General features: G+C 35.2%; 1 protein-coding gene across 3 annotated transcripts in view; it reads right to left on the bottom strand.

Moving 5' to 3' along the window:
- The window catches only part of LOC114325900 (phosphatidylinositol 4-phosphate 3-kinase C2 domain-containing subunit alpha), a 285,129-nt gene that overhangs the window by 163,556 nt on the left and 104,370 nt on the right, over positions 1-17,203 (bottom strand). For all 3 annotated transcript variants that reach the window (XM_028274045.2, XM_028274047.2, XM_028274046.2), the window contains exons 6-8: positions 12,159-12,255; positions 11,946-12,101; positions 2,092-2,312 (exon numbers count right to left, since the gene is read on the bottom strand). In XM_028274045.2, coding sequence (XP_028129846.1) covers positions 2,092-2,312; positions 11,946-12,101; positions 12,159-12,255 — 474 coding nt within the window. The remainder of the gene's footprint in view (positions 1-2,091; positions 2,313-11,945; positions 12,102-12,158; positions 12,256-17,203) is intronic.

The following is a 17,203-nucleotide window of genomic DNA, read 5'->3' as shown; positions in this document are numbered from 1 at the left end:
TTAAAGACATAAATTCGATTTATTTTAACATTAAAACATTAAAATTGTAGATAAAATTATTTTTTCTTTCAAATTAATATTTTTCGGATTTAAATTTTTTTACTTTTATTTTTTAATCGCCAAAAGTCAGAAATTTTAGGGCGCGTGACTTATTTAGACCTATTTTTGTTAACATTATCAATAAAGTTGGGTGCGCAAGTGTTTTTCTACCTTGACAGTCCGAAATAACCAAGTACTTTTTATTATTTTATGGTTACAAATACGTATCTACCTATCATAAAAAATGTAAAAATTTATTGGTACATAGGCTCTATGCATATAGTATATGGGTTTAAAGAATAATTTAATATGGTAACTTTCAAAGTGTCCATTTAAGAAACCTTTTTAAGTTTGCTATAAAACTGACTGCACTTAAAGTGTCTTTTAAAATGGTTTTAAAAGCACCTTCACAGCAGCTTTAAAACCAGTTGCTTAAGAAAACAAAGTTTTAAGAAGGTTTTTATTTTTGGTTTTATTGACCTCTTTCAGAGTGGGCCCTCTTATACTGAAAGCGGTTTTATTGCAACCTTAAGGTTTACTTAAAAACCAATGGTTTTAATTTTAGTTTTATTCTACGGTTTTAAAGCATCCTTAAAAGACTTAATAAACCCTTTCGGTGCTACTTGGGTAGTACCTTAATAACATTATATGATAAAACCGACACACAGTGGTTCCAAATGCCAAAAACGTGGTCATGAACCTTTAAAAGCGTATATTGTTTATACATTTTGGAATTACTTTCGTTCTCAATGGTTTTTGGCATCGCTGATTACGAATCTGCCATTATTTTTTCTGAAAAACAAAATGGCGGATCCAACATGGCGGAAAGAAATTGAAAATATTAATCAAAAAGGGAAATTTTTTGTCAAATTTGGTACGTTAAGGTAGCTCATGACAAATCTAACATTACTTTTTTCTTAAACAAAATGGCGGATCCGATATGGACGAAAGAAGTTCGAAAATTTTATTTTAGCGGCATTTTTGTTTAAAATGTTATACTATAAGGGACTTTTGAAGCTGCTGATTACCAATACATTTTCTTAATGAAGTACAATATTCAGAACCTATTACTTATGTACAACTGCCTATACATACTCAACAATCGCCAGAATCATGTAATATGCGTCATTTCCCACTTTTGTATTCAAACAACTGCCAGCAATGCATAGGCAGTTATAAGCAGCTAAACCAAAGTGATTCTGTATCTCCTTACTATATATTTTAAGATTAATAAACATTAGTCGCAGAATTATGCAGAATTTTATACTTTTGGAATGCATCTTTACAAATTTTTAATTATTTCAAGTATATTTTCACTATTAATGCATTAACAAATTTAAGGCATTTATTGTTAATAAATGTTGATTTAAGTTACATCTTACATTACTACATACTTAAAAAAGAAGAATCTGCTTTACAGCGATAAAATTGATAAACTACAAAACGTTTTACAGCGTTTTCAATATACGAGTTTTTTTCACTTTCTCTGCCGGCCATAATAAACCCGGACATGGCCCACTTGTTCCTGAGTTGTGAACCAGAATACATCCAGTCTGATCCTCATACCTGCATATTAGGACTCTACGATAGTATGAGAAAACAAATGTAAACATGAAAATCCCTAAATAGGGACTCCTTTTTTCGCCACATGACCACGTTTTCAGCATTTGGAACCACTGTGCGACACAGTAACACTGAGATGAAATCAATAATTTATATAGCCAGTGTAAGACCAATAATGACATATCCATCACAAACAAAACACGATACAGCCACAACACAAAGAAGAAACGGCAGAGATGAGAGTACTGATAAGAATTACAGTAAGTATCAGATGAAGTGAAGTCTTCTACGACTTCGTGGAAGTGTCAGCAAAGGCCATAATATATTTTGTTAAAAAGGTTAAAGGACAACTTTAACCTAGGATTGAGCCCCAATAAACTCATATTAAACCTAACATCAGAATATAAATACCCCCCCCCCCTAATAATGCAACTTTCGTCCGCAAAAACTCCAATTTTCTTAACTTATAATCTAAAAGCAAAACATTACCGTTCGTGCGAATGATTTGTCTTTTTTGGAATCCGGAATCAAAATTAAAATGACGTCTTCGTCCAACTTGATACAGTCATGCACGTACTCGTAATCACTAAGGAATGTCGTAGGCACTAAATACTCATTGCTGCCCCATACTTTTAACGTGTATTGAGTGGTTGCAGGGGCGTCAAGGCCATAGGTTAATTGCATCGTCACGTGTTCTACACTTGAATTAACTAAAACAAAAAATTAAAGTAAATTATTTGTCCATTAATATCAATATGTAACGTTAAGGCGGAAATACATATCCGCGCCGCGAACTCCGCGCCGCGAACTCCGCGCCGTGTGTGCGCCGCGCGTTCGTGGCGCGGATATTGTTCGTTAAAATTTTTTATTTTGACGATCCAGAGGAAACTTACGAACGTTTAGTAATTGTAGATAATCATTTCTCTGTCCTGTACTTCTACTACATCTTATTTTGGTATTGTTCTGAAACTATTTTCTTGTGTCATCTTATGCAATTTACTATTTTATGTGGAATAAGCCACAGTTTGGGAACATTTCGGGAACTACCTTTTTCGCTTCCTGGCAACACAAATATAATGGTAGGGGAACCCAAGCGGGGATTTTTGCAGTTACTCGAGCGCGTCAGATTATCATATGGGGAGAAACGTGGTACCCTGCAGATGTACCTCCACCATATATTGGCTCTTAACACAGGGGAGTTCGTTCAGGGGGGCCCGAAAAAAAATCTATCCTTAAAATATTCGAAATTGTCAGATTAAGATAAGGTAATTTAAGTACATGCAAAAGAGTCTATATTTCAAAAATATGACGATTTGAGCGGGGCGTACGGAAATGGGTGAGTCAAAAAGTTTCACAAAAAAAAGCGAATATTTCGCGAAATGAACGTCAGATTGAAAAACTAAAAACTACGTGTTCAATATTTTTCAAAAATTTATCGAAAAATACCAAACTTGACCCCCCACGGAGAGGGGTGGGGGGTAAATTTAAAATTTTAAATACAAATCCCGCGATCTTTCGCAAAATAAACATCATATCGAAAAACTGCAAAATACACTTTATCAATTTTTTTGAAAAATTTATCGAATGGTTCCAAGCACGACCCCCACGGAGGTGAGGTGGGGGGTTACTTTAAAATCTTAAATGGTAGACCCCGTTTCTTATTGCAGATTTGGATTGTTTGTATGAAAATAAACAACTTTTATTCGAAACATTTTTTTGAATTATGGATAGATGGCGCTATAATCGGAAAAAAGATTGTTGGAAATGGAAAATTAAATTAAAAAATGGGAAGTCCCCACTAAAATGGAAAATTGTACTTAACTTTTTTGGTTTTAGGACCGTAATAATCACAACCCAATAGGTCCCCAAAGCGCTCGAGTGACTGCACATTTAGCATACTTTGCTCCCCTACCATAATATACCTGCTTGTTCCTACAACCAGAAACAAAATTAGAGAACTATAGGTACTTCCAAGTCATGCGATACCTTTTTCGTTTTCCGGTGTCACAATTGTAATGTATCTGCTTGTTTCAACTGCGTAGCTTCACTAGAAACGAAATTAGAGAACTATAGGTTCTTCCAAGCCCTGTCTTAACTTTTTCGCTTTCCGGTGACCCAATTATAATATATCTGCTTGTTCCAACTCAGTTGCTTCACCAGAAGCGAAGTTAGGAAACTATATGCTCTTTCAAGATGTGCGTTACCTTTTTCGCTTTCCGACGACACAATTATAACATATCTACTTGTTCCAACTCCGTTGCTTCACCAGAATCGAAGTTAGGAAACTATAGGCTCTTCCAAGTTGTGCGTTACCTTTTTCGTTTTCCGGTGACCCAATTATAATATATATGCTTGTTCCAACTACGTTGCTTCACCAGAAGCGAAGTTAGAAAACTATTGGGTCTTCCAAGTTGTGCGTTACCTTTTTGGCTTTCCGTTGACCCAATTATAATATATCTGCTTGTTCCAACTCAGTTGCTTCACCAGAAGCGAAGTTAGGAAACTATAAGCTCTTCCAAGATGTGCGTTACCTTTTTCGCTTTCCGACGACACAATTATAACATATCTACTTGTTCCAACTCCGTTGCTTCACCAGAAGCGAAGTTAGGAAACTATAGGCTCTTCCAAGTTGTGCGTTACCTTTTTCGTTTTCCGGTGACATAATTATAATATATCTGCTTGTTCCAACTCCGTCGCTTCACCAGAAGCGAAGTTAGAAAACTATTGGGTCTTCCAAGTTGTGCGTTACCTTTTTGGCTTTCCGGTGACCCAATTATAATATATCTGCTTGTTCCAACTCCGTTGCTTCACCAGAAGCGAAGTTAGAAAACTACTGGGTCTTCCAAGTTGTGCGTTACCGTTTTGGCTTTCCGGTGACCCAATTATAATATATCTGCTTGTTCCAACTCCGTAGCTTCACCAGAAGCGAAGTTAGGAAACTATTGGGTCTTCCAAGTTGTGCGTTACCTCTTTCGTTTTCCGGTGACCCAATTATAATATATCAGCTTGTTCCAACTCCGTTGCTTCACCAGAAGCGAAGTTAGAAAACTATTGGGTCTTCCAAGTTGTGCGTTACCTTTTTGGCTTTCCGGTGACCCAATTATAATATATCTGCTTGTTCCAACTCTGTTGCTTCACCAGAAGCGAAGTTAGAAAACTATTGGGTCTTCCAAGTTATGCCTTACCTTTTTCGCTTTCCGGTGACACAATTATAATATATCCGCTTGTTTCAACTGCGTTGCTTCACCAGACACGAAGTTAGAAAACTAAAGGTTCTCCAAGTCGTGCGTTACCTATTTCGCTTTCCGGTGACACATAATATATATTATCTGCTTATGAATGTTTTTTGATATTGATAACTATTTCCGAAGTGAAAGTCGAAAGGTCAAGTAAACTTGATTTCAAACTCGAATTGTGGCTTATGCCCAAATAAAATAATAAATCTTATTTTTAATACATGTTATTTTTAGTACAACAATGAACTAACATTTTTTAAAAAGGTCCACATGTACATTTTTTTTATTTCAGCTTCTATTTCCGTTCAGATCGGATTTAAGTTGTTTCTTTAAATTAAATGGTTCTTTATTGAGGATCCCACAATAATGATTTTCCACGGTAAACATCAATTTCCTTCCGACAGTTCCGACCATTCCATTACTAACAAATTATTCCACTCATGCGCGCCAAAACCAACAAACCACTCGCAAACCCGTCCAAATACGTATTGCGAACCATCAAAGCGTTTGTTGAAAAACCGACAGAATTTAGATCGTGGTGCGCCGTGTGCGTGCCGTTTGTGCGTCACTTGAAAACACGTACTAATCTGACGAATACGCTGCGCGCGAGCGGCTCGCACACCGAGCAGAGCGCATATATATCTCCGCCTTTATATTAAAATACCTGCAGGAAAGGAAGATGTCGCATTTATTATCGCCTACAATTTTTTTAGGCTTTAGTGACTTGTAAATTTCTAACGACACTTTGGAGTACCAGAGCTGTGCGGTACATCTTTTCAATATGATGCAAGTCTTCGAAATGCCGCCCCTTAAGTATGATTGAAACTTAACTTTTATTTTTATTAAATAAACCTACACAAAATGAAGGACAACTTATATTTTAAAGACAAAACCTACTTTAAATTAAATGAAATATGTATTGACATTAAATAACATTTACAAAAATTACAATTTTGCCCTTCTTTACTGACTTTAATTTTGGCAAACTCGTCAATCACATTGGTTAAAGTAGCAGCTAGTGAGGACTCTATTGAAATGAATGCTAGATTTTTTAGTTTTGTTTGTCTTATGGATTTTAGTAAATAGTTTTTAATAATTTTTAATTTTGAAAAACTTCTTTACCCACTAGCTACCGAGACAGGGAGTGTTAATAAAATTCTTAGTGGTAATTTGGTATAAAAAAATTAGGTTATTTTGGCACAAACAGTTAAAAATCTCCAAACCTTAAAAAAATTTTCATGGAGTACGTTATCATTAGAGATATATCACGCAATTTTTTTAGAATATCATTTGACTCTATACCTATATGATTCTTATTCTTTTTCTATTGAAAGTATCGAATGAATATTCATACAATATTTTTCTAATGTTTTACCATCTATTTTTCTCCATTAAAAATATCATATAAAAATTTAAAATTTTTATTATGAGTTTCTAGAAGCGAAAATCGGCCATTCAAATAATGAATGGCAATGTCTAAAATATAGATGAAACATTATTTATTTTAAATTTATCTTCCTCCGTTAAGAACTCATCCACAAATTTTTCGTACTCAAATTTGCGATTTTTTCTCCTGGCTCGAATTTCATTTTCAGCAATTCGGAACGTATATCAAGATTTTCTGCAATTCCATTCACAATAATTTTCATTTGGTCTTAGCCAGATTGTAACTTTTCATTTTTTCTGTAGTTTCTGACCACATTTTTACACAACCTCACAAATTTATAGTCACATGTTACAACATCTTCGAGACTGAATTTATATGAAATAGCCAAATGCCAAAGAACAACACCACATATAAATTTATAATTTTTAATAAGTAGTTTTTGCTAATCCTCGTGCTTAGACTTTAGTTTCTGGATCCTTGTTAATATCTTCTATTGTTTCGAATAAGGCATCATATATTTTACAAAATTTAAATCTTAAAGATTTCAATGCATCTATTCGACTTGACCATCTAGTAACACTCAACGGTTTTAGAGTTAGTTTGAAACATGTTTTTTCAGAACTTTCCAACGCTTTGTAGAACCAGAAAAAAGTGCACCTACAGTTCTTGTATATCTAATACAAAAATGGTTCTTGTTTCTATAGAAGAAGACGCTGCGCCAATTATGACTAATTTTAAAGAGTTACATGCGCAGGGCACCTAAAGCGCCTCGGATATTTTGCAAGTAGGTATTCTATTTTGCACAGCCTTTCTTATTCCTTTCATATCGGTCTCGTTATCATAGCCTTGTCCTGTAAGCCATTCTAACTCAAGACCTAACTTTTCCCAATTTGTCAAAATAAGTTCCGTTAAACCTTCACTGGTTGAATCACTAGCTTCAAAAAAACCAATAAACAATCCTTCGATATTATAGGTATTTGTTCTGACAAGAATTAAAAGCGACAACTTTTATCGTCAATGCGAGCTGTTCAATATGACTTACGTCTGGGATACAATCGGCGATTATCGAAAAATATTTGGCGATTTTTGTTATTTCGACAATTTTGTTTAAGATAATATTACCCATTAAACTTATCAATTCATCTTGCCTACTGTTGCTTAAATAAGTCACAAACCATGTATCAGACTCTCTTTGAACTATCCTGATATGTTCTTCCATTACTGGATCAAACTCAGAGAGCAATTATTATTATACTAACTTAAAAAAGTTTCCATTATTAGGTAGAAACAAATGATCAGTTGTTCCACGAAAAGCTAAACATCGTGAGGCCAAAAGTCTAATTCTTTTCAAAACTTCTCTCCAATAATGTTGCATTATCTATTATTATATTAGATTTTACTGAGTATGCCGCCCCCCTTGTGATGCCGCCTGATGCGGCTGCCTCGCCGCATCATAGCACGGCACGGCCCTGTGGAGTACCCTATATAGCTGTTTTGTGTCCGCACAAAGCCCGCACAGCCCGCCCGTGTATTAAAATCTTTCTCTAATCAATTAACTAGTGGAGTCACTTATCCACCATACTATGGTGGATAAACTTCTAATAAGAAGAAAACACGCACACAAACTTACAGAGCTATTTCAGAACATATTAGCTTACATATTAGGGCAGTCCGATAAGTACTTAGCCTCTCCGCCCGATGGCGCCACTATCGTAATTGAAGTGTACTGTCATTTCATTTACTCTTAGACGGCTAATGTCAAAATTTCAGCCAAATCAAGATTATAGTATTGTTGTGATTACGTGTGAAAGTCAGCGTGTCCGCGGATTTTAATAAAATGGAAAAAGAACAATATCGGTCTGTGATTCGATTCTTGTTTTTGGAAGGGAAATCACGCAGCAAAATCAAAGAGCGCTTGGATGCTGTGTACGGTGACTCTTTCCCTTCGATGGCAAATGTCAAAAATTGGTTTAATGAGTTTCAACGTGGACGAACGTCTGAGTTTCAACGGTTTTTGATGAGCCACGCGTAGGTGCCCCGAAAATGGCTACCACGGAGAATAACATGACAAAAATCCACGATCTTGTATTGGCAGACTGCCGATTGAAGGTGCGCGAGATAGCTGACACAGTAGCCATCTCAAAAGACCGAGTAGGTCATATCCTGCATGACATTTTGGGCATGAGAAAGCTGTCGGTGCGATACGTGCCGCGTTTGCTCACTTCAGATAATAAGCGCAACCGTGAGACCACTTCAGAGCAGTGTTTGAAGCTATTTACTAGTCCAAAGTAGTTTTTACGCCGTTTCATAACCGTCGACGAAACATGGATTCACTGGTATACACCAGCAACCAAGGAACAGTCGAAAGAGTGGACAGCACCCGGCGAACGTGCCCCGAAGAAGGCGAAGCCTCTCCAATCGGCCGGAAAGGTGATGGCCAGCATTTTCTGGGATTCACAAGGTGTGATCTACATCGTTAGAAATGAAAGATATCAGTTTCTGCAAACCTTAATTGAAGGAAAGATCGAAGGAAGAAGGGGAGTGGGCAGGAAGAAAATGTCATGGCTCCGTAATGTCAAACAATGGACAGGACTAAAAAACATAGGAGACCTAATACATACTGCAAGGGATAGAGAAAAATGGCCAAACGTGGTCGCAAACATCCATTAGTGGATTGCATAAGAAGAAGAAGAAGAAGATCTACATCGACTACTCGGAGAAGGGCAAAACGATCATAGGGCCCTATTATGCCGAATTATTGGGCCGATTCGACGCCGAATTGAAGAAAAAACGACCCCATTTGGCAAAGAAAAAAAAATAAATTAGTTACCAACTTAAAAGCTACCTTATCTAAACATAAAGATTTTCTTCTTTTACATAAGATGAAAGAAAAAACCTTCATTTTGTCAAATCCTCAAATACCATGACTACATGGTTTGCCAAAGATTCATAAACCAAATGTTCCTATGAGACCAGTGGTTAGTTTTTATAACACTCCAGTTGTGACACTGTCTAAATTCATTAATACCATTTTACAATCTTCAATATCTTTGCAACCTAATTATTCTGTTAAAAATTCTACTGATCTAGTTAATAAATTGTCAGTTATAAATTTACCCAGAGATTTCTTTCTAGTTTCATTTGATGTTAGTAATTTGTTTACGAACGTACCAAGAGATGAAACCATTCATATAGTGGAGAATTTACTTATTAACAATAACATTAATAAAGATACAATTTCCCACTTATTGGGTTTACTTAAAATTTGTTTATCACAAGATTTCTTTTCTTTTAACAACATTATTTATAGACAGGCTCAAGGCCTTGCAATGGGAAATCCATTATCACCTTTTCTAGCAGATCTGTTCCTTAACAACCTTGAGATTAATATCTTTGGTAATAATTCTTCAAATCACAATCCTTTTCAAAAAATCTTGTATTGGTTTAGATATGTGGATGATGTGTTAGCTATTATAGATGGAAATTCCTCAGATGCAGAAAATATTCTAGTTACACTCAATAATTTACATCCAGCCATAACTTTCACTTTAGAAACAGAGTCTAACAATTCTATTAATTTTCTAGACTTAACATTAACTAGAATAGAGAACAAGTTTTTCAGTCTTTAGAAAACCAACTCAGACTGACCATACTATCCCTAGATCTTCGAATCATCCTTTTCAACAGAAGATGTCTTCTTTTTATTGCTATATCCATCGTTTACTTAGCTTACCATTATCAGATACAAATTTTACTTCTGAATTGAATATTATTAAACAACTTGCACATAGTAACGGTTACTCCCCTACTTTGGTTGATAACATTCTCAACAAATTAAGGAATAAAAGAAACAGATCTCTAGCTTATATTGCGACCCCGGACAACTCCAACTCAGCAGTTATGTATAGATCTATATCATACATAGGTTATCCTTCAGACAATATAGCAAAAATCTTAAATAACATTCCTAACTTAAAACTTTCATTTAAATGCAAAGATAACATCAAGTCAATTTTTTCTCATACTAAAGACAAAATTAAAAAAACTTCAAAAAGTGGCATTTATAAATTGTCATGTGGTGAATGCCCTGTGACCTACGTGGGTAGAACGATGCGACCTTTGGATACTCGTATCAAAGAGCATATGTCAAAGATCGATGAATCTAGCTTTGGTCATCATTTACATGCATCGAAACATAGCTTTAGTCCACAAAGAGATAGTAGGATCTTACACAACATACCTTATAATAACTATACCAAAATGAATCTACTAGAAGATTTAGAAATAAGTAGAGAAATGAAAAGATACCCTCAAAACTGTGTTAACACCCAGATTCAATTAAATTGTAAATTTGATCCTATTTTTAAGAAATTTCTTTAGTAATTTTGGTTTAGTATACAGTATACCCAACAATTTATGAAAGTTTTTTGAACATTAATTTTAGGTATTCTTGAGTTTTCGTTCATTGTTTACATATTTGTAAACAAGTAAATATTTGTTATTTGTCTGAATTAATCAATAAGATTTTTAATTTTAATTTTAATAACAGCTTTCGAACTCTGAGCTTATCAAATGATATTTCTCCTAGGTATGATTGCATCTAACTTCTTCTACACTTGGTCAAACTATAACAGTTTTGTTTTTTGGAAGAATTTTGATAACTTTTTATATACACGTTAACATTTCACTTCAATAGTAATAATAGAAAATTTTTTTTGAAAATTTAACTTTAAAATTTAGTATCTTAACTTCAATTTCATTTAACCTATACATGGCTTTTTAGTCATTTTCAATTTTTAATTAATATTTATGAACATAGAGGTCGCATAAGATTGTAGTTCCTTCTTTATCATTTTAATAAATGACAGTCTTCCTCAGCTGATCTGCTGTTCACGTGGGCTCAAAATGGTTTGACTTAGCCATGTTGTCTTACTAATTAATAAAAGAATTTAGATGTGATTTTAATCACTTTAAAGGGTTATTATACCCTATATCTGTGGCTTTTGCCCAGGATCCATGTTTTTTATTGTGTTGTTTAGCAATTGCTCTTCTATGAAGGTTTTATAAGAGGACGTAAGTTTTTCACTTATTTTTTATATTAAAAAATCTTATCTTAAATATGTCCTTTTAGGAAGCTCTGATGATGACACGTTATGTGTCGAAAGTACTTAGCTGATAATAAAATATTTTTTACACACTATCAAAAGTTTTTTTGAAAACATACACCTGTTTGCCGTTTTGACCTATTTAGAAGTGTGCACAAGTCTTGCAGTCTTTTCCAATTTAAAGAAAAAAGTGCTCTTCCACCATGACAACGCACCGGCTCACACCTCCGTCGTCGCCATGGCCAAATTGGTCGAATTGGGCTACGAAGTGTTGCCCCATCCACCGTATTCTCCATATTTGGCCCCGTGCGAATACTATTTGTTTCCAAACTTGAAAAAGACACTCGCTGGGAAGAAATTTAAGTCGAATGAAGAGGTCATTGCCGCCACGGAAGCCTATTTTGCAGACCTCGAGAAAAGGTATTTTTCAGACGGGTTAAAGAAGTTGGAGCATCGCTGGGTCAAGTGTATCGAGCTAAAAGGAGACTGTGTAGAGAAATAAATTGCCACTTTTCCAAAATTTTCCTTTTTCTTTTGTAGGCTAAGTACTTATCGGAATGTCCACGTAATTAAGCTTTTGTTATAATATTAATATAAATATTTATTTATAATTACCATCACAGGTGAAGCTAATAGCTTGATTAAAATCAGCTCCTTCAAAATCTGGGTGTACTTGTAACTTAATACTTAATCCATCACTGTAATCATAATTTACCATAGGACTTATTACAAGTCCCATATTTGTGTCTGGATCATTGTACTTATACTGTTCTACAAAATAATAAAAGGTTTAGAACACAGTTATTAGAAAATGTATTTAGAACTTACTTCGTATATTATAAACCATATTATAAAACGATTTGAGATCAGGATCCTTGGTCAAGGCTCTATTATTAACTTGTTCAATAATGTTAAGTAGATTTCTCTAAAATAAAAAAAAACTCTTTTGAATTTCTGTAGTTGGCTATATACCATGAATCACAAAAAATGTAAAATTTGTTTGTAAAAGGTATATTTAAAAATATCCCTAAAAGGGCTACATCAAAACAACAAACGTTTTCGGAATAATAATTCCATCATCAGGTTTTAAATTCACCGTAGCATGCCTGAGCCACCAAAATAATAGGGTCAATACCCTTTAAAGTAGTTAGTGTTTATAAAGCTTGTACATAATGTTATTTTAAAGTTAGGATGTTTTAAATTTTCCTAGATATAATTTCAGGTAACATATAATTCTACCCCATGTGGGTTGCAATGTCTAGAGGATGAACCTCTATCTAGGAAAATTTAAAACATAACTTTAAAATAACAATATATACAAACTTTATAAACACTAACTATTAAAGGATATTAACCCTATTATTTTGGTGGCTCTTGTAGCCCTTGTAGCCCTGATTGTAAAACCTGATGTAGCCCTTTTTAGGGATATTTTTAAATATACCTTTTACAAACAAATTTTACATTATTTAATAAAATGTAATAAAAATACAGAATCAATGTTTTCTTCTTCATCTTCTTGTGATATTGACGAACACATTGATCCATCTTATTCTATTCACAGCACCTCGAAATAGATCAGTTGACGTTAGCCCAGTCTATTTCCTAAGCCAGGATATACGTCTGCGTCCATGGCCTCTCTTGCCCTCAATCTTGCCTTGTAGAATCAACTGCAGTAGCCGGTGTTTCTCATCAAGCATAATGTGGCCGAAGTAAGTCAATTTTCTGTTCTTTACATTGTTAATAATTTTTTTATTTTCCTAGCCCCTGGAGAAGAATTATGTAAGTGGTGTGGTGTATATATGAGACCCTTAACATACACCGGTAGCACCACATTTCAATCGACTCTAATCGTTTTATGACATCTGCTGTAAGACTAAAGATTTCTAATCTAAAAGAGGAGTCTTCCTACTCCGACATTAAAGAAGTAAAATCTAGGAATTCTTATGCGTATATTGATACTTACAGATACGTTGTAGAGAATCTCCTTAAGAACGATAAAAAAGCTTCTGACTTTTTCTATATATTTGCTTCTGCCTAAACATATCTAATATTGTTTTATAAGTTGGCCATTTAAACTCCGCCTGGGGTGGTGATGCTGGGTGAATCGAGTAGCTCAGAAGTCACCATCACTGCCGGTCCCAAGCCCGGGTAAAGGAGGAGGGTTGAAGAGCAAGGCTAGCAACCTACCCTTCGTAAAAAAAGACAATGCTCAAAGAACTGGAACAGTAGCCTCGGATACTGGATGGAATAACGATGACGACCTAGCGAGAAAACGGAAAAAACGAATGTGGAAAAAAAACCTGAAGAGAAATATTCTACGATTCGCATGCTGGAACACTACATCGTGGAACGCTAAAGACCAAGAAATTATATTAGAAGTAGAAAAGCACAAAATAGACATATGTACAGTCTCGGAGACAAAGAAAAAGGGTAAAGGTAACACAGTATATAGAAATCATATATTCTTCTACTGCGGAGTAGACAAGAACATCAGAGCACAAGCAGGTGTTGGCATATTAGTAAACAGGAAATTTGAAAATAACATCGAAGAGGTTAATTACACCAATCAGCATATAATGGATATTTCAATGAAGTTAGCTAATGAAAAAATCCATATTGTTAGCATTTATGCACCAGATGTAAACAAACCAAAGAACGAGAGAGACGAATTTTTCGAAAAACTTCAAGAGACCCTAGATAGATTGCCACAAACAGAAAAAATATTCTTGTTGGGAGATTTCAACTCAAGAATAGGAAATACACCCATCCAAGGAATAATGCACAAGTTCAACGAAGCACCAACAAATGATAACGGAGATTCACTAATAGAGATATGTGCACACAACGAGTTGCGTATCAACAATACATACTTTGACCACAAAGAACAACATAAATATACATTCACTAACACAAGGGGCCACAGATCGATGATTGACTATGTGATAACCAACAGAAAAGTTTACCCACGGGAAGTACTTGACGTACACACAATGACGTCTGCGAATGTGGGAACGCAACACGGAATGGTTATATGTAAGTACCTCACGCGTACATAATAGAGCGAAAGAAACCACCTAACTACATCACCAAGTTCAACATAGAATCCCTACAAGACGAAAGTACTAAGGATCTCCACCAAAAAAGACTTGAGGAAAAGATCAATCTTAGCCCTATTGAAATCACAGACAATATAAACGAAGCATGGGAAAAAATAAAATCTCATATAACTAGTAGTGCAAAAGAAGCCATTGGAGAAAGAACAATTGACTTAAACAGCGGCAGAAACCAAAAACCATGGTTCACACAGGAACTCAAAGATTTAGCAAAAGAGAAGAAAGATGCATACGTAAGATATATTAACAATAGGACCCCAGAAGAGTATCAAAGATATAAATCAGAAAGAAATAGAACAACTAACAGAATCAAAGATCTAAAACAAATATATTGGGAAAAATTCTCAAATGACATGGAACATGATTTACGAGGAGGTCAAAGGAAGGTATGGAACATGTTGAGGAACAGAAAGAAGCCGGTTACCGAAGAATTACAAATTAACGCAATAAAACCAGAAGAATGGGTAACTCATTTCGAGAATCTATACAAAGACGATAACGACGATAATAATGAAGTACAAAGAAATGACCTACAAAACATTCAGCAAGAAGAAACAGAGAATGACAACGTCACCCAAGAAGAAGTAAACGAAGCAATCAAAAGATCAAAAAATAGAAAATCACCAGGTCCGGATAATATACCAAATGAATTAATTAAATACGGAGGTACAAAAATAATAGAAGAGATAACAACATTATTCCAAAAAATTGTAAACAACATGACAGTACCAGAGGAATGGAGAGAGAGTATAACAATACCCATCTACAAGAAAGGCGTAAAGACAGATCCTACGAACTACCGAGGAATTACACTACTCAATTCTACATCAAAACTATTGATAAAAATTATATCCCAAAAAATATATAAGAAAGCCGGTGTATCGGAAGAACAACAGGGTTTTCGCCCAAACAGATCTACAGTAGACGCTATTTTCATAATGCGACAATTAGTTGAGAAATCAATAGAATTCGACAAGCCCATGTTCACATACTTTGTAGATCTGAAACAAGCATTCGACAGAGTACGATTAAAGGACGTGCTCACTATCCTTGAAAAGAAAAACATAGGTCAGAGGTATAGAAACATAATCAAAGAGCTCAATAGATCCAACAAAACACGAATTAAAACCACACACGGGCTCACGGAAGAAATCAAAATCAATGCAGGCATTAGACAAGGGGACAGCCTCAGTCCATGCCTATTTAATTTAATAACGGATGAAGTTATAGGTAGTGTTAACATAATGAATCAGGGATACAAAATGGGTAACCGAACCATGAGAATACTTTGCTACGCAGATGATGCAATCTTAATAGCCGAAAACGAAGATGACTTACAACGCCTACTACAAAAATTCAAAATAACCGCCGAAAAGTATAACCTGATACTATCCAAAGAGAAAACCCAATCGATGGTAATATCCAGGAACCCAATTAGATGTAAATTAGTAGTGGACGACCATATAATCGAACAGGTAATGGATTGCAGATACTTAGTTGTGGAAATATCTAGCGACAGGCATCTGTGGCAAGAATCAAAACAGCAGGCAACGAAAGCAGCGAGAATATCTGGTTTCCTGAGGGATATAATCTGGCGGAATAAATATATGAGCACCAAAAGCAAAGTCCGCATTTATAAGACATGTGTTAGACCCGTACTGACATACGCAGCTGAGACAAGGGCCGAGACAACAAAGACCAAACAAATAATGAGAACAACAGAGATGAAAACCCTAAGATCCATAAGAGGTATCACACTCAGAGATAGAATACGAAACGAAGACACATTGAGAGAGCTAGGCGTTCAAGACGTAGTGAGATGGACAACAGCGCGACGACGCATGTGGAGAGACCACGTAGATTGGATGGACCCTGAACGTATGGCGCATTGGGCGAAAACACAGAAGCCCAACACCAAGCGACCCATAGGAAGACCCAAAAAACGATGGTACGAGAGTTGGAGCTCTGGATCGCAGCAAAGACTGTAACAGAAGAAACAGGACATAGTCCTATTACAAGAAGAAGAAGAAGAAGAAGTTGGCCATTTACTGTAATACCATCTTCTGATTCGTCCAAGGATTTTCTAAAGATGTTTTTAGAATATAATATAATAAATAGCGCTGGTGACAGTATGCAACCCTGTCGAACTTCCTTTCCGATTGTGCAGATCTTAAGTTAGTCTTAGACATCGAATACTTTCCCATGTGGTATCTTGTCAATTACCTTCCTGAAATCGATGAAATATGCAAACATCGCAGTTGACATCTCTTACTTTCTGTATTAAAACTTGCAAACGGAAAAGTGTTTTCCTCGTTTCGAGTCCTGCTCTGAATCCAAATTGAACTTCACTTATGTATTCATCTAATTTGGTGTATATGCGCAAGTGAATGATAGAAAGTACTTTAAGTACATGGCTCATCAAACTAAGTAATCTATATTCTTCATATTTCCTAGCGTTTGCTTTTTTGGGAAGTGGGATGAATATTGATAGTAGCCAGTCTTTTGGTAAGTGACCAGTCTCATATTATGTTGTTGAATAGCTTAGTAAAGAAAACTTTCTTCTTTATTACAACTTTTAAACAGTCAGAACTAAGTGAAATTCATGAAGATCAGCCGAATATTGATAGTAGCCAGTCTTTTGGTAAGTGACCAGTCTCATATTATGTTGTTGAATAGCTTAGTAAAGAAAACTTTTATCTTTATTACAACTTTTAAACAGTCAGAACTAAGTGAAATTCATGAAGATCAGCCAGCTATATA

The sequence above is a fragment of the Diabrotica virgifera genome, chromosome 6 (genome assembly GCF_917563875.1).
Source record: "Diabrotica virgifera virgifera chromosome 6, PGI_DIABVI_V3a".
Lineage (NCBI taxonomy): Eukaryota > Metazoa > Arthropoda > Insecta > Coleoptera > Chrysomelidae > Diabrotica > Diabrotica virgifera.
This window is presented reverse-complemented; position numbering and strand designations above follow the sequence as displayed.